A 26899-nucleotide genomic window follows, 5' to 3' on the forward strand; every position below is an offset into this window, starting at 1 on the left:
AACTACCAGATAACATTTGGAGAGCTTTATTTTTTTGTCATATTTATACCAACTATATATCATACATTGCTGATGTAAAAGAAATATACAAAACTCTTTGTGCTTTTAGTTTTATATACATCAATTTAGCTGACTTGAAAGTCTAAGAAGCACCTTCCGTTTTCTTTCATGGCCTGATTGGATGTTTACAGGTGAAGGCAGACACCCATACCACACCTACATACACCCACTAGTGCAGGCAAGCACACACACACATGACTTGCAGTGCTGGATGTTTTCTATCTTGACTTAGTGCTGTATCATTAACAAAAGACATGGAACGTTTAATGATACTAGCAATGATGACAAAATAGCACCATTGACGTGTCTGTCATACTGTATATCTTTGAAATGAATCGATATTAATAATTTAACAGAATAAAAGGAAGTAGAAAATGAAGTTAGAAATCCTCAGTAAATAAATGTAGAGCAAAAAAAAAGAAGAAAGAAAAATAGAACCTCACCTGTAATCAATCTAGTGACCTTTTCTTTGTACAGACATGTGGTTGCAAACAACCCAGACATTTTTAAGTGTCGTTCTGACTGCAAACAGTTGAAATGTATACTAAAAGGATTTTATATTCATGCAGCAGTTTCATATACATTATCTCATGAGATATTCAGAAGAGCATAGTGAAATGGACGGTATTTTCTTTATTACTAATTCTTCCAGTTTAAACACAAACAGATGGTGTGGATTGCTCATACAGCCAATGAACAACAAACCTAACCCTATAATGCAGGTCTTATCTCCTGGTCCAACATCTTTCCCACTATATTATATGTTTTCTGACTAAAAGTGGAAGATAATATATATCAAATATTTATTTTAAATGGGAAACATCAATGCAAAAGAATATGGAAGACTGGTGAATGTATAAAAACTTAATGTTGATAATCTGATTCCTGTAGATCAGGAAGGCAAGTACACAGTAACAACTACTAGAAAAAGTAACAGAATCACAGAATCATAACTCAAACATAGTCAAGTATGTAAGGGTCTTTAATTCTTACAAATTATCTGCTTAGAATATTTTGAATTAGAATTAAATAAAAAACCACTATACTACAGTTAAGGAAAAATGTGCATACATTGGTAAAAATCTAGGACTAAATGAAATATGCAGTGTCTGGCATTTTAAATTTGTTGGTTGAATTAGAGTTCATTTATGTTTAAAAAGAGTTTTTGATAAGACAGCAAAAATTATCATCATATGTCTAGATGTTGTATTTTCTAACAAGAAATTCTAAAGAAACACTTATAAACAATCAGTGTGCCGGCTAATTTTCATATCTGTTTTATCAACCAACTTAAAAATAAATAATTTCATTTGTGTGAACAGAAACATGAATGTCTCAGTTGATATGAAGGTCTACTCTTCAGATATTTAGGCTTTATAAACCATACACATTATCTAAAATTAATGTATTCTGCTATCATATAAATATTGATTTTAAGTATTTTGCAGATTGTTGTATATTAAAATTGGGTACATACCGCTGAAAGACACATTACATGTTAATCTTTCACTTTACTTAGAGTTGTGCCCATAAAGAATGAAGCCCTGAGGTAAGAATTTTAAAAATCAAAATACCTTTAAGCACTCTAAAGAGGTACAATTCAATTTAAATTCACTTTTTGCAGAGATAATATTAATATAGTAGTGTCATGAAGTCAGACATATGGAGTTAATTTGTTCAAGGAATGATATATTTCCAAATGAATAATAATTGGATGGCAAATATGACTTTATTATAATTGCACCACAAATGTTAAGCATCCTTTGTAAAATAAACTACTTTTACCCAATAAATATTTCCCTCCATTTTTCCATTCAAAATACACTAACCTTGTCCTAAAGTTTGTAGGATGAGGATGTCCATCATATAAGGATAAGTAGTCGTATTCTTCTTCTAGAGCAAACGACTGAAAAACAATTTGTATTCTATTTCGTTCTTCTGCTATTATTACCCATGTACAGTTTGCACCATTTGGATATCCATATGGAAAACCAGGGCTTTCTATAGTGCCATTAAGTCCTTTTAAAGTTCCACCACATGTATAAATAAATCCTGTAACAAAACACAAATAAACAGACATTAATATTACATAAAATAAGAACAATTTAGAAGACATATTATTTGGAAAAAGCCTTTTGTTTTTCCAAGACCTATGTTACAATAATTTTGTAAATGACAATTTAAGAGCTAGGTAAATTATCTTTTTTTTTTAAATAGGTAAAACATCAGTAGCAAAATACTAGAAGATGTGTCATTTATCATACATCTTGTGCTTATTATAAACCAGTTGATGAAATAAAATCCTCTACACTTCTGATTCATTATACGTTACATGATCCAACATGCAAACACAATCCTAGAAGTACTTCCAATCTAATTGGTATCTTCCCTGAAGTAGTTTCCAATCTAATTGTGGGCACTCATAAACAACATTTTGACTTTAATAATGTTAGTATGCATTTTGGGTCTTAAAAAATTAACTCCAGTTTTTCTTAGTATATCATGCTAACTGTTTTGTGTATGCAAATCTGTACCATGCAACCAATGTGCCTTAGGAAAATCTGTCCCACTCTGATTTTATCAGAGGGATAAAAGGCTCAGACCTAAAAAACAAAACAAAACAAAACCTATGTAATTGCTCTTTGACCAGAGCACAGTCTAAACTAACCATATCAGAGTGACATCTAAGGTTGGGGAGAAAAATTGAGCCCTGGACAACTGACAGCAGCCATCTTAAAAACATCCCTACTAGTTCTATGGGAGGTCTAAATTATTGAGAGCTTGACTCTTGGAGATACCTAGAAAACAGCATGTTTCTTGAAGAATTTTTTATAAGTATATAATATTCTGTAGTCATATTGGGTAATGCAAAACCCTAAGATTTATAAAATGGGCAGAGAAGATGGTCCCCGGCATGTACCTAGACAAGTAGGTACATGCAGTTAAAGCTTGGATCTAGAGGCAGGCAGCCATGGTTTTGATACCTGAAAAGGTTTATCAAAAGTCCAGGCTCTCGTTCAACTTGTCCAAAAGAATTTGGTCAAAGAACACAAAACACCAAGGAAAGAATAAACACACACACGCTGAGGCTGGGAAGAAAAGAGAGCAAAGAAGCCGTTTATTGAGGCAAAAGTGAAAGTTACACACTCTAAGGAGAAGAGTGTGGGCATCCTCCTGAGTAAAGAGCTGCACTACAGGGTTGATGATCCCCCTTTTCATTTTATTTTTAGCGCTTTGAGTGCGTGGAGGGTCTTTTTGAGTATGGATGGAATATTCATTGAGGGGAGGGTTGAGGTGTGGCCTGGATTACACCAGGTTGCATCAGCTTCTCATCCTGCACATGCATTTGTCTCCTGAAGCTACTGTACATGCACTCTAAGAGCTGTTTTCCCTTAAATTTTTCCTTACTAGTTGAGCGCCACATGTGGAAAGTCATACAGGGTCATCAGCAACCTGTGTGTTTTTATTTGCATATGCTCCCCAGTTTTCACGATCAGAGTTTCTTGTTCAGATGCTACAAAGTTTCTGTTTTAGATGCCATTACTCCATGTGTCATAATCTTATTAAGTGCAAAACATGGAGGTCGCTTTGCGAACTGCCTAATGCCAATATGTGAGTAGGCTGTCCTTGGGCCTGGTCCTGTCTTTCCTGCCTCAATTTCAGAAGTTCTGATGAGAATTCTTCACCCAGATTTTATTTCCACATCTATGTGTCCTACATGAAGCTTAAGTACCATGAAGCTGTCAGTGAGAGATACCAAGCTAATTTTCATAAGAGAATGCCATACTACCCAAAGTATCTTTGAAACTGGATGTAGAGATGCAGGAAATTTGGGGCTTCTCTCTCTGAGAAGAAATGAGTACAGTATATGTAATAAGGGTATGGATATGTTTTAAAAGTGTAAGAAACTATGCATCAAAGATGTTGTAGATCATGGCAGATGGAGGCTAATTTGGGATGTTGTCCATTCATTCCACAAGAGCACCTTGATTTTGCTAGGGGAGCCACTTCTCTACCAAACAGCTATATGCCTTGGAATAGCTGACTCTACTGACCAGTGGTGAGGTGGGTGGCTCAGGGCTGGATTACTCAGTATAACCCTATCCTCCTAGCTGTATTTACTTCAGTAATATACTCTGATTATCTTTATATATGGGAAAGTCGTAAGCCTGGGTTATTCAGTTTGTGAAATAGGGCATTTTCTGATTTTCAAAAAAAAAAAAAAAGAGAGAGACAGAAAGGTCCTTTTTGAAATTGCTTCTTGCAGAGCAATTACTTTGAAGCCTTAGGTTAATTAGCTACCACCCATTTCTATTAGTTTTCTGCCTGAACAGCTTCCAATTTGAACTTCATAACTAAATGCAAGCATGAATCCCTTCAGCTACAGTCTGATCTATGGGCTGTTTTATATAGTCTCAAGACCCATAACCCTAATAGTTTTAGAAAAAGGACATATGTCCTAAAATAACAGGCTCAGCCTTGTCCACTAATTCTTCAAGGGCCTGCTGATTCATGCAGTTCAATTCCTTTCCTTTTTTTTCTCCAGGCAAATTGGGAATTACCCCTATTTTTAAGCTTCTTATCTGTGTTCTTCATTTGATTTTCATTTTTGTTTATATATGTTTGATTAAACATCACAGTGTTAATAATAAAGTACATTTTTTCAACAGAAGGTTAATAATTTTCACACCCAAAAGATCAGAAGTAAATAGAAACTTTAAAAGCAAAACAAAATTTTCCTCATTTACTTATGCTTCACAAGGTTTGTCATTGTTATAAGCTTACTTTTCCAAGCCATTTCTAGGCATGCAGGTAATATGTATATTTCTATGCATTAGATATATTTTTTATAAATAGAGTCAGTCATACTAAGCATATTTTCCTGAATTTTTTGTTTAACTTTGTAAAGTATAACTGATATTTTTCTGGATCCACATATATATGTTTACTACATTCCTTTTTTAATGACTACATAGTTAAATGGCATATGGTATGTCTGCACTATAATTTATTTGACATATCTCCTTTTGATGGTTTCATTCTTTGTGGTTTCATGGGTGTAAAGAGCAACTTTGGATGTCTATCCTTGTGTACTTGTGTGATATATCCTGCAGATGGAATTCCAGAAATGAGAGTACTAAATTTTAAGAGACATATAGCCAAACTGTCCTCAATAAAGTAAAAATTACTGCTGCTTTCACAAGGTTATTAAGTGTTTCCGACCTCCAACCCTGATTTTGGCAACACTAGGATTTTCATAAGGCAAATTTTGCAAGGCAAAAAAAAAATATTATCTTACTATTTTATTTCTGCATTTCTCTGATTAGTACTGGGATCAAATATTTTGTTATGTGCTTTTCATTTATTTATCATTCTTTTTTGTAAATTGCCTTGTCATATCCTTTACATATTTTTTATTTTTTTTATTTTTTTTTATTTTTTTTATTTTTTGCGGTACACGGGCCTCTCACTGTTGTGGCCTCTCCCGTTGCGGAGCACAGGCTCCGGATGCGCAAGCTCAGCGGCCATGGCTCACGGGCCCAGCCGCTCCATGGCATGTGGGATCTTCCCGGACCGTGGCACGAACCCGTGTCCCCTGCATTGGCAGGCAGACTCTCAACCACTGTGCCACCAGGGAAGCCCCTTCACATATATTTTAATGGATACTTTACCTTTTCTTACTTCTTTTTTTAGGATACAATTGCTTAGGTTTCTGGTTTTTCATTGGTAATCCATATTTGCCATTCATATACTGTACATTTCTAAATGAAACAACTTTGCTTATTCATTGCTGTCATAAATTCACAACTCTTTACTGCTCTTTATAGTGCATGTGACGCTTCTTCTCCTTTGATGATCTTTCTTCAATATTTGTTCATCTATTCATCACATATGTCATGCCTTAGGTATAAAATGACTAAAAGAACATTATCTTAGCCTGTCTTCATGACAAACTACAACATGAGACAGCAAGGAAATATAGATTATTTTATTATTACAGAATGATTTCTATGATCAGGGTAAGCACACTGTGCTGTGTAAACAGGTGGAAGCAAAACTTAATCTAGATAGTTTGTTATGTGCTTATGGAAAACTGGTCTCAAAAACTGGTATTGCAAATTTTCATAGATTCAGTCTTTGTTTCTGAGTGCCTTATGTTGTATTTTTCACATCTTAACATTTAATGTCCACTTAGTCAATTTATTCTTCAAAAACAAAATTTCCATAATTCGGGTCATATTGTCAATAAGAATTTAGTTAACAATATAGATTTTTAGATTTTCTTTCTTTCTTCTCCCATGTCCATATTTTACCTTTCCTTCACAGTGAAGAACAATGCAATGACTATTTGTACAGCATTTTTTATGATATTTTAAAATTTCTTCTGTTTTCTTTTGTGGTAAGTTCCATGCTAGAACAACATTCACACTGGTGCTTAACTTTTACTTTTTTTCACATTCGTGTTTATCTACTGCAGCGGCTTTTGTGCCCAATCATATCAAGATTTCTTTTTTTTTTTCCCCACTATTAAGCTCACATTTTTCTGACACACAACATTGTGTGATAAAAACTTAAGAACTCAGCAGTAGCAATTACCCTTTTTATTGTGGTAAGCAACACATAATATGAAGTCTATCCTCTTACCAATTTTGGAGTGTACATTGTTAGATAGCAGATCTCTAGAGCTTTTTCATGTTGCTTGAATGAAATGTATACGCATTGAACAATAACTCCTAATTTCCCCTACCCCCCATCCTACTTTTAGCCTCTCTGAACTTGACTACTTTAGATATCTCATATATATAGAATCATGTAGTATTTGGTTTTCTATGATTTGCTTGCATCACTTAGCATAATGTCCTCAAGGTTCTTCCATGGTATAGCCTATGACAGCATTTCCTTCTCTTTTTAAAGCTGATTTCCATTGTATATACATACCTCATTTTCTTTATTCATTCATCCTTCAGTGGATGTATAGCTTGTTTCCAATTCTTGGCTATCACGCATAATGTTGTAATGAACATGAACGTGGAAGCATCTCTTTGAGATCCTGATTTCAGTTCTTTTGTATAAATACCCAGGAGTAGAATTGCTGGATCACATGGTAGTTTATTTTTAATTCCTCAAAGAACTTCCATACTGTTTTCCATAGTGGCTGCACTACTTTACATTCTCATATCAGTTCACAACAGCTCCAGTTTCTCCACATACTTACATATATATGTATGTATTTTTTTTTTTGATAATGGCCATCCTAACAGCTATGAGAAGATCTCATTGTGGTTTGAATTTGCAGTTTTCTAATGATTAGTGATATTCACCATGTTTTATATAGCCGCAGGCCATTAGTTTCTCTTTTTTGCAGAAATGTCTATCCAAGTCCTTTGCCCATTTTAAAAATTATTGTTTATTAGTTATTGAGTTGTATAAGTTCTCTATAACTTTTGTCTACTAACACTATATCAGATATATGGTTTGCAGATATTTTATATCATTGCATCAGTTGCCTTTTCACTCTTTTGTTTCCTTGTTTCACAGAAGTTTTTAGTTTGGTATAGTCCAAACTGTGTTTTCTATTTCACTCTTTTGTTTCCTTGTTTCACAGAATGTTTTTAGTTTGGTATAGTCCCACTTGTCTATTTTTATTTTCATTGCCTGTGCTTTTGGTGTCATATCCAAGAAATTATTGCCAAGACCAATGTCAAGAAGCTTTACCCCTAAGTTTTCTTCTAGGAGATTTATAGTCTGGGTCTTATGTTTAAGTGTTTAATCTACATTGAGTTGATTTTTATGTATAGTATACATTAAGGATCAAATTTTATTATTTTACATATGGGTATCCTGTTTTTCCCAACACCATTTGTTGAAGAAACTTCCTTTCCCCATTGTGTATTCTTTTTTTTTTTTTTTTTGTGGTACATGGGCCTCTCACTGTTGTGGCCTCTCCTGTTGCGGAGCACAGGCTCTGGACGTGCAGGCTCAGTGGCCATGGCCCACGGGCCCAGCCGCTCCGCGCCATGCGGGATCTTCCCGGACCCGGGCACGAACCCACGTCCCCTGCATCGGCAGGCGGACTCTCAACCACTGAGCCACCAGGGAAGCCCCCCCATTGTTTATTCTTGGCACCCTTTTTGAAGATCATTTGACCATAGATGTGTTGGTTTACTTCTGGGTCCTTGATCTGTTCCATTGGTTGATATTTCTATCTTCATGCTAGTACCATACTGTTTTGATTGCTGAGTTATGTAATATATTTTAAAATCAGGAACTGTGCGGCCTACTGCTTTGCTTTTCTTTCTCAAGATTGTTTTAGCTATTTGGATCCTTTGTAGTTCCATATGAATTTTGAAAATTTTTTACTGTTTCTTTTAAAAAATGCCATTGGAATTTTGATATGGTTTGCATTGAATCTATATATCACTTTAGGTAATATGAAAAGCATATGATTTTTTATTTCATTATTTATTGAAAACTTTTAGGTCATAACTAAAATTTCTTCTCCCATACCACAAAATTTTTTCTATGTCATGGTCTTTTCACATATTGAATAGCTCTTCCTCTGATCTTGAAGGAGGAAATTTCTTCTTTCTAATTTATACTGATACATTCATTATTTGTAGAATGTTCTTTTAGACAACAATCACTATTTAAGGCAACATCATAGAAAATGCAAAAACAATTTCCATAAGACACAGTATTCAATGCTTGTTAATTAAATTAATTGCAAAACCTAACTATCAGAAATTTTGCAGGTAGTGGGTCACCTGAATATTTTATTCTATCCTTATTCAATCAGAGAAATGATCTGTAGTGAAATATACTTGCAATATTCCTTGAATTTGTGTTATATGTATCATTATATAACCTGAAATATTTTTGCTATCAAGATACTTCTAAAAAAAATCAGAATCCATTACAGACTCTGCTTTCTGAGGAATACAGCCTGTGCCATTTTCCTCTTCAGTCACTTCTATGCCTAATCCTTTCTATACATTTTCAACAGAGCCATCCACCTAAAACAGAGCTAACCCTATGGAAAAATCTAAATAATGTCATTGGCATGCAATCTAAGCTATGATTTTTGTGTTATCTCTCAAATCATCCCCTGTAAGTGGCATTGAAATTTGTGCCTTTCCCACGTAATTTGCTCATCTTTTCTAGAATAAGCTTTAAATTATCTTACCTCCATTTCTTTTTTATATACTGTTTTCTTTAAATGAAGCTTATTCCCTTCATTTCTGCTTAGGCAAAATTTCAGGTCCTTCAATATCAAGCTCAAGCCACTATAAACAGTGATAATCCCTCCTGACATTTTTCTCTCATTTTTTCTAAATTCTACAATTATCACTTTAGTTTTCCACATGTATTTTATTGTTTTCTTTTATGGGGGGGGAGAGTGTATATGATATATGACATATCTTCAGACGGATTGAGAGGTATAAAGAAACATCTGTTTTCTATATAAAGCCAGGGAGAACGACAGATGTAACAAAAATCATCAGAAATGTATTTAGCCATAAAAAATAGTTTTATATATTTTATTTTAAATTGTATGATCACCAGCCATTAATACAGTGTTTTGATTTAGACCATGTCTATGTAATATTATTGCACTAGAGATAAGGATGTTTGAAATAGTTGTTGAAGAACTCATTAAAATTTTCACCTAGTTTCATTTTTTAAGAAATCACTATTTTTATTATGTATTCTCTAAAATATGAATTTATTGAGACCTTCTTGTCTACATGTGTCTCTTTAAATTTTAAAATGTAATTCATACTTTCATTGAAAATACCAGTTTTTCAACAAGCCACAGATTCTGAAGCTAGGCATCCTTATTTCACAATCTAACATGCCTTTTGTGCAAATTACTAACCTTATTAAGTCTGAGCTTCCTTATCTATTAAATGGGATAATAAGAGTACCTGTTTTAAAGATTAAACATGTTAACAACTGCAGATCTCTTTGAATAATATTTTAAGCATAGTGGGTATTATTGATGTTAGCTCCTCTTTCTCCTTTTCTTCTTCCTCTTCTTTACTGCTATAATTATTATTTTAGGCCATGAAGCTCGATTACATAATTTAGCTATTCCGCTATCTTTGAATTAAAACATACAGATTTAAATAAACACCCTAAAAAATCCTATTACCAATTTGTCAGAGAATTAAAAATGGCTACTGCCCAAAATATCTAATATGCTAGCAGATGGATGCCTGTAAAATATAATTCCATAACTCTAGTTCAGGTTATCAATAAAAACACATTAAATTATTTTATTCTTTATAGAATAGGAGGACAATTTTCATCTCAGAACATCACACAAATGTTAATGCTGGAGAGCTTGCCTTTCTCAAGGGAGAAAATGTACATGCATTTGGTACATGCATTTCCCATGTAGGTTTGTAGAGAATATGTAATCTTTATTTATTGGGTGAATGCATGCCAATTGGGTCAAAATTTTTAATTGTGTTGCTTAAATCTCTCTTACTCTTGCTAATATTTTTTCTGTATTTTTAATCTGCTACTAACTGTTGAAAATCTCTGTAATATTCATTTGTCACTTCTATTTCAGTTTTTGTTCCATATATTTGGACAGTAAATTATTAGGTAAATATAGTTAAAATTATTATATGGTCCTGGTGAATTTACTTGTGTATCATTATGTAATGATCTTTAGATCCATCAATTTTCACCACATAAAGTCTTCTTTATCTGCCATTAGTATAGGTACATTCAGTTATTTATGTTAGTGTCTATACTTATAATTATTATAAGATTATAGTCAGGGTGGATTTCTTATAAGCAGTGTTTAGGTTTTTTTTTAGCTCATGTGACAGTCTTTACTTTTGGAGTATTTAATCTATTTAAACTTACTATATATGTATTTGTTTTCTGTTTGTTTTGCCTGACATTTGTTCTTTTACTTCCTCCTTTTGTTTTCTTTTATATTAATCAAGTGGGCCTTTTAATTGCATTTTTTCTCTCTATTAGCTTTCTAGTTGCATATTCTGTTAGCGGTAACCCTAGAGAGTAAAATGTGTATTCTGGATTATTAGGGTCAATTACAAATTAGTACTCATCATTTCCTGAACAAAGCAAGGATGTTAGAGAATTATAACTCTATCCCAGACCCTGATGTTTGTATTATTGTTTTTGTAGGCTTTAGTTATACATATAATTTAAGCAACCCAAAGACACTATTATCTTAATTACTCAGCATTCATTTAGATTTACCTACATATTTGCTTGTTTTATCATTTCAGACCTTTCATCTAGGTTTATTTTTCTTCTATCTGAAAAATTGTTTCCAGTATTTATTGTAATTTAGTTCTAGCAACAAATACTTTTTTTTTTTGCTTTTTTAAGGTTTTATCTATTTTTTATAATTGTTTTTGATGAAAGTTGTCCATTACAAGCTACTCCATCAGAGCCAGAGGTAGAAATTGCACTATGTTGCTTTATCTTTATTTCTTATCACTTATACTTTTTCATTTTCTGTCACACCAACCGGTCTCTCAGCCTTTTTTTTAACCAAAAAAATCTTTCATTCTAAAAATCTATGTCTGAACTGTATTTAAAAATCAACTAATATAATTATTCAGGCAAAAACAATTTACAGTGAATTCAATAGTTCAAGGCAATATTATTCACTGAGCATGGGCTAGGTACCAAACACTGTACTGAACATTAGGTTTTACAAAAAATTTATAACAGTGTTTCAACCCTTAGTTGACAAAATCAAATGGTAGAGCAGACATAAACAAATACTTTATAGATATATAGGGTAAGTACTATAACATGAGTCCTTGAAAAGCTATCTAAAATATAGACTCGTGGGAAAATAAAGATGTATTCAAATTTGAGTTGATTCTTTAATGTATTAAAATTTTTGATGTTTCATTTTTATTCTAGTTTTGCTAGTATCAGGTAAAACATATCTTTTAGGTTTAAGGTAAAAGATGAGGTTGTCCAAGGCATATTTTCTAAAATGTATCAATCATACTCCTCCACTGGCATGTTGTAGACTGCCCTTACATTTCACACTTTGTCACTCGAACTATTCTGCATATCCAAAATATTCATTCTTTCCTTCTTGATGGTAAGAAAGAAATGTGTAATTTTGCTTTCCTGAATTCATTGGACTGTTTTATACTGTAGCATCCATGTGTTGATTTGTCCATGTAGTTGGGAATTACCTAGGATATTCACCATTTTCTATAATAATAGAATTGCCAGACAGACTTGAGGAATAGCCAAAACATTTCTGGTTGCATTTGAAAGTTTCTAAAGTAAAAAAAAAAGTCAAGAAGAAAAATGGGATAAATTAATCAGGATGGAAAGAACAGTTAGGGACAGATATGCCTCTTGAAAATAGAAATGAGAGGAAAGCCTATCAATCTGGCAAATGAGATTATCTTAGACAAAAATTATCAGATTGCATGTAAGCACTAGCCTGTAATGTCAAAGGGAAGAAATCAGTGGTCTCCAGTTGCTTCCTAACTTCAATACATGATTCTCTAATATATTTTCAACAGTGTAGAATTACTACTATAAACGAATATTCCAGTTGAAAATTATGAAAGTTGAATTATTTCTACAGCATCACCTGCAGACTTATAAAGAGTTTCTCAGGACATTATTGCAAAGTTAAGGTCAAGAAAGAAACTACAATAAAATTGTAATATAAATGACTTTTAACTTGATCTGATTCATACTAAATATTGAAGGAAGAGGATAACATTTAATTATCAAGCATTGTAGTCAAATAAGGTATCATGTTAAGATATATTAGTATTTCAAATTTAAACTTTCAGAAATTGTGGCTTTTATCAGACACTGACCACAGATTTCACATTCTACCTCTAATGATATATACACTATATCTTTTTTCCTTGGACTAAAAGAACATTTAAAAATAATAGTCCATTAATATGATGCTTTTCATTGTATTTTTCTGTTACTAATACCTTAATTTTCTTCTGATCTTTAGCCATTAAAATGGATATTAATTATAACTAACCATACCCTATGAACCATATGTGCTCTAAACTTAATGCCTTTTGGCATAATTCCAATGCCTTTGAATAAACCAAAGGCTTCATAAAACCCCATTCTCTCCCAGCTATTTCATAGGTCTTCTGAATAAATTTTAAAATTGGTGTTATTTGTATTATTCCTTTTATGTTTTTTTCTTTTTTCTTTTTTTTTTTTTTTTGCGGTACGCGGGCCTCTCACTGTTGTGGCCTCTGCTGTTGTGGAGCACAGGCTCCGGACGCGCAGGCTCAGCGGCTCACGGGCCCAGCCGCTCCGCGGCATGTGGGATCTTCCCAGACTGGGGCAAGAACCCGTGTCCCCTGCATCGGCAGGTGGACTCTCAACCACTGCGCCACCAGGGAAGCCCTACATTATATTTAACTATTATTTGAGCATCAGACCAACAAAAAAGCACAGCAAGTATTGTGAAATATATACAAGAAAAATTAGCATTGGAAGATATAGTTACATACTCCAACAATTGGTGTTTATACATCCATAAGCAAACCAAATTGTCTTTCTCTCATTATTAAAATAAAAGATAACATTTTGACATCAATCACATAAAATTAGCTTTGTAATGAGCAAGAGAATAGGAATTAAAATAACTGTAGTAACTTTTGTTATCTTCTAGTAGAATAATAGTAATTAATTTTGCATAGCACTTTATAGTTTATAAAATTTTTATTATTTTGTCTTTGGATTGATCAATGGCTTTCACTCACTCTTGCTGTGGATAAATATTACACAGTTTTGGTATGTCATTTATCTTCCTTGGATCGTACTTTCATAATTAACACTATATAAAATCATTTTATAAAAATTAAAAATAATGTATATAAAGTGTGCATCATAGATACAAGACTTAATACTTACTTAAGGCAACATAACATTTATTATTCTTACGGTCATTCACAAGTATTGATAAGTATCAGAACAAGTGATAAGTCTATGAATCCAACCTATTTTAACATTACATTCAAGACATAGAAACTGTGAAAGGTAAAATGATAATGGCTTTCAATGTAAACCTGAATAAAGATCTCTCAGAATTTCTTCTAAAGTACAGTCTTTTTATGCTAACTAAAATAACTATAATGCAAATTGTAAACCCACTTTATTACATAAACACTGCAAGTTTTGAAATCAACGTTCCCCTTAATAAATCTATATAAAATGTAATACACTTAATATGACAGTGTCTACTAAATATTATATTTGATGTGTAGGCTTGCTAGTAAATTCCAAAATTTGAATAGACAGAGATAATCACAAGATTAATAGATTTGGGATGCTTACCCAGTAAAGAAGATTTCCTTAGAGGTCTCACAGAATATAGACCCACCATGGTGCACCCCATTTGGATTATTCAAAATAATTCTTTACTTACTGTTTATTTCTTGTACTTTTATAAAGAAGAGAAATACCTAGTCTTGAGATTTGCTTCTATTTATTTTAAGCACTTCTCATGTAACAGCTCATTTAATCCTCTCAACAGCCCTATGATGTAGCCCTGAACTTATCTCAATTTTCAGTTGAGGAAACAGGCACAGAAAAAAAAAAAAGAGTAATTAAGAGTAAATGCCCAGATGATACCGCTATCAAATGACAGAGCTGGGATTTGAACACAAACATTCTGGCTCCAGAATTTAAATTTCCACAAATATGCTATTTGCTTTTTTTTTTAATAGCTTTTCACTTTTTGTAATTCCTTTACTTTACTATGCCAAAGATCACTGATCTTTCATTTTTGTTCCATCCTCTTCTCACTACCTACCCTTAGTTTTTACCTGGTAAGATTTGTTTTTTCATAATTTTCTATCATTTTTTCTTTGAAATTTTCTAAAATTTGAATAGTTATTTGACCCCTCTTTGTAGGCTAACTTTCTGAGTTTCCAACCCCCTTCTCCTTTTAATTTCTTCTCTGATAAGAAATATAACACACTTTTTTTAGCCCATAAATGTAAGATGAATGGGCTTGAAAAAAATTCTAGGTTGGCTGTTCAAAAGGCAGTTGCAGGGCAGGAATAAAGATGTAGACATAGAGAAAGGACTTGACGACACGGGGTGGGAGGGGGAAGCTGAGGTGAAGGGAGAGTAGCATCGACATATATACACTACCGAATGTAAAAATAGCTAGTGGGAAGAAGTAGCATAGCAAAGGGATATCAGCTTGGTGCTTTGCTATGACCTGGAGGGGTGGGATAGGAGGATGGGAGGGAGGCTCAAAAGGGAAGAGATATGGGGACATACGTATGCATATGGCTGATTCACTCCGGTGTACAACAGAAACTAACACAGTATTGTGAAGCAATTATACTCCAATAAAGATCTATTAAAAAAAAAAACCTGAAGAATCAAAAAGCTCTTCTCATTCTTATGTCACAATTCAAAGGTGTGTTTCTGATTATGGAAAAGCTACCTGACAAGTACCAAGAAAACTAGATTTCTTTTTAAATAAATGAAGCTCTGTGTGTCTAACAACATGAAGTTACTATATGCAAGGCAAATACATTTTCAGAATATATTTGCGTTATTTACACAGCTATGATTTCTATATTTTTACCCTACCTTGTTAAAGTGAACTTTATACCATTCAGTCTAGAATTACTCTATTTCCTATCTCCAAACAGGTACTAAAGTAAGAAAATGACTATGAGGAATACACAAGATAATCACGACAAAGCAAAGAAATTATAAAATGATTTATAGTTATGTGATGATGAATATTGCTTTAATGAATCTCATGGTTTGCCATGGTTAAGAATACAAATAGGTATTCTTTTTTTTTTAAACATCTTTATTGGAGTATAATTGCTTAACAATGTTGTGTTAGTTTCTGCTCTATAACAAAGTGAATCAGCTATACATATACATATATCCCCACATCCCCTCCCTCTTGCATCTTCCTCCCACCCTCCCTATCCCACCCCTCTAAGTGGTCACAAAGCACGGAGCTGATCTCCCTGTGCTATGTGGTTGCTTCCCACTACCTATCTACCTTACATTGGGTAGTGTATATATGTCGATGCCACTCTCTCACTTCATCCCAGCTTACCCTTCCCCCACCCGTGTCCTCAAGTCCACTCTCTACGTCTGGGTCTTTATTCCTGTCCCACCCCTAGGTTCTTCAGAACCTTTTTTTTTTTTTTTGATTCCATATACAGATTTTAGCATACGGTATTTGTTTTTCTCTTTCTGACTTACTTCACTCTGTATGACAGATTCTAGGTCCATCCACCTCACTACAAATAACTCAATTTTGCTTCTTTTTCTGGCTGAGAAATATTCCATTGTATATATGTGCCACATCTTCTTTATCCATTCATCTGTCGATGGACACGTAGGTTGCTTCTATGTCCTGACTATTGTAAATAGTGCTGCAATGAACATTGTGGTACATGTCTCTTTTTGAATTATGGTTTTCCCAGGGTACATGCCCAGTAGTGGGATTGCTGGGTATTATGGTAGTTCTATTTTTAGTTTTTTAAGGAACCTCCATACTGTTCTCAGTAGTAGCTGTATCAATTGGCATTCCTGCCAACAGTGCAAGAGGGTTCCCTTTTCTCCACACCCTCTCCAGCATTTATTGTTTGTAGATTTTTTGTTGATGGCCATTCTGACCTGTGTGAGGTGATACCTCATTGTGGTTTTGATTTGTGTTTCTCTAATGATCAGTGATGCTGAGCATCCTTTCATGTGTTTGTTGGAAACCTGTATATCTTCTTTGGAGAAATGTCTATTTAGATCTTCTGCCCATTTTTGGATTGGGTTGTTTGTTTTTTTGACATTGGGCTGCATGAGCTGCTTGTAACTTTTGCAGATTAATCCTTTGTCAGTTGCTTCATTTTCGAATATTTTCTCCCATTCTGAGGGTTGTCTTTTCGTCCTGTTTATGCTTTCCTTTGCTGTGCAAAAGCTTTTGATTTTCATTAGGTCCCACTTATTTATTTTTGTTTTTATTTCCATTTCTCTAGGAGGTGGGTAAAAAAAAGGATCTTGCTGTGATTTATGTCAGAGTGTTCTTCCTATGTTTTCCTCTAAAGAGTTTTATAGTTTCTGGCCTTACATTTAGGTCTTTAATCCATTATGAGTTTATTTTTGTGTATGGTTTTAGGAAGTGTTCTAATTTCATTCTTTTACATGTAGTCGTCCAGTTTTCCCAGCACCACTTATTGAAGAGGCTGTCTTTTCCCCATTGTATATTCTTGCCTCCTTTATCAAAGATAAGGTGACCATATGTGCATGGGTTTATCTCTGGGCTTTCTGTCCTTTTCCATTGATCTATATTTCTGTTTTTGTGGCAGTACCATACTGTCTTGATTACTGTAGGTTTGTAGTATAGTCTGAAGTCCGGGAGGCTGATTCCTCCAGCTCCGTTTTTCTTTCTCAAGATTGCTTTGGCTATTCGGGGTCTTTGCTGTTGCCCTACAAATTGTGAAATGTTTTGTTCTAGTTCTGTGAAAAATGCCATTGGTAGTTTCATAGGGATTGCATTGAATCTGTAGATTGCTTTGGGTAGTATAGTCATTTTCACAATGTTGATTCTTCCAATCCAAGAACATGATATATCTCTCCATCTGTTTGTATCATCTTTGATTTCTTTAATCAGTGTCTTATAGTTTTCTGCATACAGGTCTTGTGTCTCCTTAGGTAGCTTTGTTCCTAGGTATTTTATTCTTTTTGTTTCAATGGTTAATGGGAATGTTTCCTTAATTTCTCTTTCAGATTTTTCATCATTAGTGTATAGGAATGTAAGAGTTTTCTGTGCATTAATTTTGTATCCAACTACTTTATCAAATTCATTGATTAGCTCTAGTAGTTTTCTGGTAGCATCTTTAGGATTCTCTATATATAATATCAGGTCATCTGCAAACAGTGACAGCTTTACTTATTCTTTTCCAATTTGGATTTCTTTTATTTCTTTTTCTTCTCTGATTGCTGTGGCCAAAACTTACAAAACTATGTTGAATAATAGTGGTGAGAGTGGGCATCCTTCTCTTGTTCCTGATTTCAGAGGAAATGGTTTCAGTTTTTCACCACTGAGAATGATGTTGGCTGTGGTTTTGTCATTTATGGCCTTCATTATGTTGAGGTAAGTTCCCTCTGTGCCTATTTCTACAGATTTGTTTTCATAAATGGGTGTTGAATTTTGTCGAAAGCTTTCTCTGCATCTATTGAGATGATCATATGGTTTTTCTCCTTCAGTTTGTTAATATGGTGTATCACATTCATTGATTTGTATATATTGTGGAACGCTTGCATTCCTGGGATAAACCCCACTTGATCATGGTGTATGATCCTTTTAACATGCTGTTGGATTCTGTTTGCTAATATTTTGTTGAGGATTTTTGCATGTATGTTCATCGGTGATATTGGCCTGAAGTTTTCTTTCCTTGTGACATTTTTGTCTGGTTTTGGTATCAGGGTGAGGGTGGCCTTGTAGAATGAATTTGGGAGTGTTCTGCTCTCTGCTATATTTTGGAAGAGTTTGAGAAGGATAGGTGTTAGCTCTTCTCTAAATGTTTGATAGAATTCACCTGTGAATCCATCTTGTCCTGGGCTTTTGTTTGTTGGAAGATTTTTAATCACAGTTTCTATTTCAGTGCTTGTGAATGGTCTGTTTATATTTTCTGTTTCTTCCTGTTTCAGTCTCGGGAGGTTGTGCCTTTCTGAGAATTTGTTCATTTCTTCCAGGTTGTCCATTTTATTGTCATATAGTTGCTTGTAGTAATCTCTCGTGATCCTTTGTATATCTGCGGTGTCAGTTGCTACTTGTCCTTTTTCATTTCTAATTCTACTGATTTGAGTCTTCTCCCATTTTTTCTTCATGAGTCTGGATAATGGTTTATCAATTATGTTTATCTTCTTAAACAACCAGCTTTTATCTTTATTCATCTTTGCTATTGTTTCCTTCATTTCTTTTCCATTTATTTCTGATCTGATCTTTATGATTTCTTTCCTTCTGCTAACTTTGTGGGTTTTCTGTTCTTCTTTTTCTAATTGCTTTAGGTGTAAGGTTAGGTTGTTTATTTTAGATTTTTCTTTTTTCTTGAGGAAGGATTGTATTGCTATAAACTTCCCTCTCAGACCTGCTTTTGCTGCATCCCATAGGTTTTGGGTCATCGTGTTTTCATCGTCATTTGTTTCTAGGTATTTTTTGATTTCCCCTTTGATTTCTTCAGTGATCTCTTGGTTATTTAGTAGTGTATTGCTTACCTCCATGTGTTTGTATTTTTCACAGTTTTTTTCCTTTAACTGATATCTAGTCTCATAGCATTGTGGTCAGAAAACATACTTGATATGATTTCAAATTTTTAAAATTTACCAAGGCTGATTTGTGATCCAAGGTATGGTTTATCTGCGAGAATGTTCCATGAACACTTGAGAAGAAAGTGTATTCTGTTGTTTTTGGATGGAATGTCCTATAAATATCAATTTAGTCCATCTTGTTTAATGTGTCATTTAAAGGTTGTGTTTCTTTGTTTATTTTCATTTTGAATGATTTGTCCATTTGTGAAAGTGGGGTGTTAAAAGTCCCCTACTATTATTGTGTTAAATTTCCTCTTTTATGGCTGTTAGCATTTGCCTTATATATTGAGGTGCTCCTATGTTGGGTGCATAAATATTTACAATTGTTATTCTTCTTCTTGGATTGATCCCTTGATCATTATGTAGTGTCTTTCTTTGTCTCCTGTAATAGTCTTTGTCTTAAAGTCTATTTTGTCTGATATGAGAGTTGCTACTCCAGGATTCTTTTGATTTCCATTTGCATGGAATATCTTTATCCATCCCCTCACTTTCAGTCAGTATGTGTCGCTAGGTCTGAAATGGGACTTTGGAAGACAGGATATGTATGGTCTTGTTTTTGTATCCATTCAACCGATCTGTGTCTTTTGGTTGAATTATTTAATCCTTTTACTTTTAAGGTAATTATTGATATATATGTTCCTATTACCATTTTCTTAATTGTTTTGCATTTGTTTTTGTAGCTTGTTTCCTTCTCTTGTGTTTCCTGCCTAGAGATGTTTCTTTAGCACTTGTAAGCCTAGTTTGGTGGTGCTGAATTCTCTTCACTTTTGCTTATCTGTAAAGGTTTTAATTTATCTGATTGAATCTGAATGAAATCCTTGCTGGGTAGAGTAATCTTGGTTTTAATTTTTTCCCTTTCATCACTTTAAATATGTCCTGCCACTCCCTTCTGGCTTGCAGAGTTTCTGCTGAAAGATCAGCTGTTAACCTTATGGTGATTCCCTTATATGTTATTTGTTGCTTTTCCCTTGCTGCTTCTAATATTTTTTCCTTGTATTTAATTTTTGATAGTTTGATTAATATGTATCTTGCCATGTTTGCTTTTGGGTTTATCCTATATGGTACTCTCTGTGCTTCCTGGACTTGATTGACTATTTCCTTTCCCATGTTAGGGGATTTTTCAACTATAATCTCTTCAAATATTTTCTCAGACCATTTCTTTTTCTCTTCTTCTTTTCTTTCTTTTTTCTTTATTCTGCTCCATGTTATTTCCACCATTTTATCTTCCAGCTCACTTATCCGTTCTTCTGCCTCAGTTATTGTTATTGATTCCTTCTAGAGTATTTTTAATTTCAGTAATTGTGTTGTTCATCACTGTTTGTTTATTCTTTAGTTCTTCTAGATCCTTGTTAAATGTTTCTTGTATTCTCTGTATTCTGAGATTTTGGATCATCTTTACTATCATTACTCTGAATTCTTTTTCAGGTAGGTTGCCTATTTCATCTTCATTTATTTGGTGTTGTAGGTTTTTACCTTGCTCCTTTGTCTGTAACATATGTTTTCTCATTTCATTTTATTTTATTTATTTATTTTTTTGATGAGTGGTGCTGTATTCCTGTCTTACTGGTTGTTGGGCCTGAGACATCCAGCACTAGAGTTTGCAGGCAGCTGGATAGAGCTGGGTCTTGGTGCTGAGATGAGAACCTCCCAGTGGCCTCACTCTGATTGATATTCCTTGGTCACTGGGGGTTCCTCTCGCCCCCTTAGGTGTCCGTGGTCCCCCACTGGTGCCCAGTAGGTGCCCTAGTTATGAGGAGATGCAAATTCCACATCCTCCTAGTATGCCCTCTTGACCCTGCCCCCCCCAAATCGGTATTCTTTTCTCTATTGTTTATAGAGAATTTACAACTTTGGGGTACCAGTGGAGAAATACCAAGACTTTGTGGTGTCTGACATTTAACTTGTTTTTCCATCATTTCTCCTTTATGACAAAATTAAGATACTCCAGGTGATGAAATTCTTCCAAGTTACTATATTTGGGGGGTACCATGAATTCAGTCACCCTTCTCTTCATACTTTACAAAATTTAGAGGTGTCTTACAGTCCTCCAGACATGAGCTGCCTGTCATGTTTATTGCCTGAATACTTCTATTAAAAAAAAATTCTTGCAAGAAAGTGCTGAGCTAGAAAGAGCAGAAAAAATATTTCTGTATCAGTAAAGTAACTGAAAGGCTTTCATGGTTGTATTTTCCAACTTCCTTTTGACACTTATTTTTCTTCACCGCAGCAGCAATAATGTGATTTTCCTTTTTTTTCTTCTTATTGTTACCCTACACATCTTAACCTAGTGCTAATCATAGGTGTTCTTGTTATTATCTCCTTCCACACCTCCATGGGTCTTCCTTTAAGCATGGAGTCACTATTTGCTTTAGAAGGAATAGTACATTGAAAGGCATATAAAAGTGAAAATCAGGCTTTATGTGATTCCAAAGAGAGTGGTTATACCCCTTGGCACTCAGCAAACAAATCACAAAGATTTCTGAATTCCCTTGCAGCATTTCTCTCTTATATGGTTTGGAAAGCAAGGCGTGAGTGACAGCTAAGATGATATTACCGTTTGGGGGACACAATTCTGCAGGTGACATAGTGTGGAGGAATAAAGGGAGGTGAAAGATAAGTTGTCTTGAACTGGTTTTCACACTATTCAAAGTGCATTTTAGTTTAACTCTAGTGACAGTCCAGCTCAAACCTGCTGACAGATGGCTGCTAGCAAGAAAATATATTTGAGACTTACAGTCAAGATACAAGCTTTCATGTTAACCAAAGACCATTTTTTTAAAAAACAGAGTATTTCAAAGAATGATGAAAATAAAGAGAAATAATATTTAGCACATATATTGTGCAAAGAATATCTGAGAGTTCAAAGCAGGGCTTCAGTTGGCAAAGGGCAGATAACTGAATTTCTTAGGTGTGAATACCTCCAAGAATAAAGTTAACCCTTAGGAAAAAGTGTTGCTGTTGGACTTGGGCATTGTATGGATAAGAAAGCCCACTGAAAATGGCAAAGGTGACCAGATAAGTATAACTGAGAAGGACAGTCACCTCTGATTCTGTAACCAGAAAACTAGAAAAGAAGGGTGAGAGTGATTTTAATATGCTATAACCACAGTATGCATTTAGTATACTATTGATATCTAGTCATTAGAGCTTCAAATGATCATTAATGAGATTAAAGGCCATTAGTTAATATGTGTACCTGATGGCTCTTTTAAAGGATTTAAAATGCATTATCTTTATCTGTAATTTTTATCATAGCACTTTGAGGTACCTACCACCGTTATCCTCATTTTACAGAAAAGGCAGTAGAAGCACAGGGAATTTATATAATTTATCAGTACTACACAGCTTTAATAAGTAGTGGACCATTGTATGAAACAGAGGCAGAGTGAACCCATGGCCCTTGCTCTTAAACATTTAGTGCAGCTTCCTAATTCAGCTGTGAAGTCATTCTGAATGCTAAGATATCTCTCTTTACCAGGACACACAGCTTTGGGAAGCAAAGGGTGAAGATGAAAAGAGATACCTTGATATCAGGAATAACAAAGTCAGCCCTGGAGATCAAGGGGACAGGTGTATGTGGCAGGGGGAGGAGTGGGAAGCTACATCCAGATTGTCCTCACATACAGTTAAAAAGGTTTTAGTCTTCTGACTACATAACATAACTGAGCCAAAAGAATTAGTCATGGAATGCTCAAGGGCACAGTTTATTTTGGGTTTTGCCTTGTTTCTTGTTTTTGCTTTGTTTTTGATGGTGGTGGTGGTGGTGGTGGTGGTGGTGGTGGTGGTGGTGTGTGTGTGTGTGTGTGTGTTTCAGGGTTAAGTTTATTAAAATCTGTCCTCTTCAATTTTAGGTTTACATGTATCAAAGAATTTTCAGTGTGTTTATAAATTAAAGTGCGTTCATTTAAAGACCCTTAAATAAATAATACGCAATAGATTCTGTATAATTCTGCCTTTCTCAAATAAATACTTTTCTGTGTAAGTGTAAAATATATTTATTAACTTCAGATCTTAAATAATGTTCCTAGTTTACTCGTATTTAATTTAAAATATAGGAAGCCAAGTTGGAATGATCATCATGAAAGGGTCAGAGGGAGGGGAAGAACTCTAGACTTCTCCAGTCCTTCTAAAATAAAACAATTACCAAAAACAGGGCTCCTCTGAGCCTCACAATTAACATTTTTTGTCTGGGGTAGGAAGGATTCCTTAATGATCTCCCCAAATTAATGACTGTCCATCTTCCATCATTTATTTTATGTACTCCATCTATCAGCATCTAACATTGACCAGTGCTTGTACCAAAGGGACATATAAACCATTCCTTTCAGTGTTTCTAATTGGAAAATACTAGACTATAAGGAGATTTTTCTCTCTGTGTGGGATGGTTATAAAATGTATGACTTGTAGCAAAAGAATTGCTAGTGCATGAAATTTTATCATCACTATTGGAACTGAAGAAAGTACAAGACATGGCCTAGATCCTTAATGCAGTTATAGTGATACCTAAGCCATATGTCTCAGGAATATCTTATAGGCATATACAAAGAAAAAATTTTATATACCTATATTACGTTATCATTCTGAAGAATAACCTGTATTATTATATGCACTTAAGTTGACATTATCTACTTCAAGGAAGATAATAGAGAAAAGAAAATATCTACTTTCAGAAGTGATCTACAAAATAGGTCAGTGCAAATGATGAAGTATGGTAGAAAGTCTACAAATAATTCCTCTCATCCCTTTATATTAATGGTACTCCAGCCATCAGGAAGTGAAATCTCTATCTCCTTCTTGATCAGCGTAGGCTATATGAATTGGTTTTTACAACTGAATGCAGCTGAAGTCTGTTACAGTTCTGGGCCTAGTTCTTGAGAAGCCTCAGAGCTTCCAATTTCAGTCTTGGAGTCCTGGGCCACCACATTAGAAGTCTAAGTTCTTTCTGAAAATAGACACAGCCTTTCCAGCCATCCCAGGAGAGATTCAGGACATGTGTGTAAAACCATTTTGGATGCTGCAGTCCCAGCTTGGGTCCTAGGTAAAGGGAGCCCAGACAACATCACATAGAAAAGGACCAACAGGCGGAGCCCAGACAGCCCAGAAAATGGTGAAAGATAATACATCATTATTGTTTTAAGCTACTAAGATTTGAGTATAGTCTCTTTTCCAGCATTAGATAACTGAAACATAAAGGAAACTAAGAGACAATAATTGAACCTAAAGAATTAACTTCAAACTCTCCGTAGGGATTCCAGACCCTAAAATAAAGAGATTTCTCCAAAGGCAACATGATATGATATTTTACTATAAATTTGGAAGAACTATATTTGGAGAGAGAATAATTACTGTTCAAGTCAACTTAAGCAAGTCACTTAAATTCATTGAGAAGTGACATCCAGTTGGATGCTAAGTATTAATCACTTTTTTAATGTGACTTAAAACTAGTCCCTTCTTTTCAACCTCACTTACAAGGTAAAGTCAGACCCTTCCAATTTCCCTTAAGGATTGCCAAAGAGCCCCTGTTCTCCCACCTTCTGTTTAACTCATTTCCAATTTATTTCTAATTCCTAATTTGCTGCTCTCTAAAATATAGGTAAATTCATGCTACCTAATATTCTTCAATGACTTTCCATTATCTTAAGATTAAAGTCCATGTCTAGGGCATGACTTTCCAGCCCTCTAGGATCTGACTCTGTTTTTTTCCCCACCCTTGATTTATGCCAACCCTCTCCTCAAACCCAGACTCCAGTCATATTAAACCTCTTTGCCTTTGCCTCTATTGCTCCTCCCTAAATTTTCCTTTTCCCCTTAGATTTAATACCTATTAGTATGTATTAAAAAAAAATGCCCTTGGGGGACTTCCCTGGTGGTCCAGTGGTAAAGAATCCGCCTTCCAATGAAGGGGACGCTGGTTCGATCTCTGGCTGGGGAACTAAGATCCCACATACTGCAGGGCAACTAAACCTGTGCACCACAACTGCTGAGCTCACGTGCCTCAATGAGAGAGCCCGTGTGCTACAAACTACAGAACCCACGTGCCTGGGACCCCATGCACCACAACTACAGAGCCCACACTCCCTGGAGCCCACGTGCCACAACTTAGAGAGAGAAATCCCACACACCACAACTAGAGAGAAGCCCACACGCCACAATGAAGAACCTGCGCCACAACAAAAAAGATCCCACATGTCTCAACGAAGATCTTGCATGCTGCAACTAAGACCCGATGCAACCAAAAAATAAAGAAAGAAAAAGAAAAAAATATATACCCTTTGTCTGACAATGCCCTGCACTTAAGTCTGAACCATTTACCACACCTTTACCATAGCACTTGGCATGTATGCCCATCATAGCACTTACCATTAGTGTGCTTCCTAACTACTGGAGGATAGCTTTCAGATCTTTATCCCAGTACCCAGCTTAGTGCCAAGAATGCTAGCAAATATATTACTTCTTGGATGAATGGGTGAATGATATATGAAATGGATAATGCTTGTGAAAATACTTGACAAAGTTAGAAGTACTTTGCAAATATTATTTTGATGATTTCTCCATAATAGGTTGTAAAACTAGTCCCTAGAAAAATAAACTGAAACCCAGAAGAGTTAAATAAATAAAACTTGGGGTGTGGGGGAAGTGATTACACATACATACAGCAGAGGTAGGCCTGAGGGTTGCCTGTAAAAGAAATATAAAAATAAAATATATTTATTTTATATATATTTGCCTCTAAAATGAATATAAAAATAACTTTACACTGTTGTTTAAAGACACTAGGAAATAATGAAAAGAAAAATAAATGTTAGGACTGGGAAGTGGTCTTTCTCCTTACCTTGCATTTGTTAAAAAATTAACTTATTTACAACTTGGTCATGGTAGTTTTAAAAATGATTGGGAAAATGGAGATAGAGTAAAAATAGATATATTGGAAGAATAAGAATCATGTATTTAAATTAAACAATAGTTCATTTAGGCATAAAATTGAATTTACTTACCAACAGAATGAGAAAATGTTGTTATGTTTCTTAAGCACCAGGCATTGTACTAAGTGCTTTGTAGACGTTATCTAGCTTAATTCTTAGAAAAACCTAGGAGACAAGAATTAGAATCTTCCTTTCAAATGTGGAAATTTGGAATGGAAATGTGGGATTTGCAGATTTAATTAAGGTAAAAATTTCAAGATGAGATCATCCTGCATTAGGTTGGGCCTTAAATCCAATGTCAGATATCCTTATAAGAGACAGAAAAGAAGAAAACCCACAGAGACACAAGGGAGAAGGCCATGTAAAGAGGGAGGCAGAGATTAGAGTTATGCTGTCATAAATAAAGCAACACCTGGCATCACTGGAAGCTGGAAGAGGTGAGGGAGGATTCTCCCCTGGAGCCTTTGGAGGGAGCACAGCCCTGCCAGTGCCTTATTCAAACTCTGGCCTTGAGAACTGTACCAGAATATCTTTCTGTTGTTTTGAATTGCCAAGTGTGTGGTAAT

The 26899-nt window shown here is 34.6% G+C and overlaps 1 protein-coding gene across 3 annotated transcripts in view; it reads right to left on the reverse strand.

Annotated features, from left to right (window-relative positions):
• CSMD3 (CUB and Sushi multiple domains 3) overlaps positions 1–26899 on the reverse strand; it is a 1076690-nt gene that overhangs the window by 956638 nt on the left and 93153 nt on the right. For all 3 annotated transcript variants that reach the window (XM_060127236.1, XM_060127235.1, XM_060127234.1), the window contains exon 2: positions 1890–2112. In XM_060127236.1, coding sequence (XP_059983219.1) covers positions 1890–2112 — 223 coding nt within the window. The remainder of the gene's footprint in view (positions 1–1889; positions 2113–26899) is intronic.

Source organism: Lagenorhynchus albirostris, chromosome 17, assembly GCF_949774975.1.
Source record: "Lagenorhynchus albirostris chromosome 17, mLagAlb1.1, whole genome shotgun sequence".
NCBI classification, from domain to species: Eukaryota; Metazoa; Chordata; class Mammalia; order Artiodactyla; family Delphinidae; genus Lagenorhynchus; species Lagenorhynchus albirostris.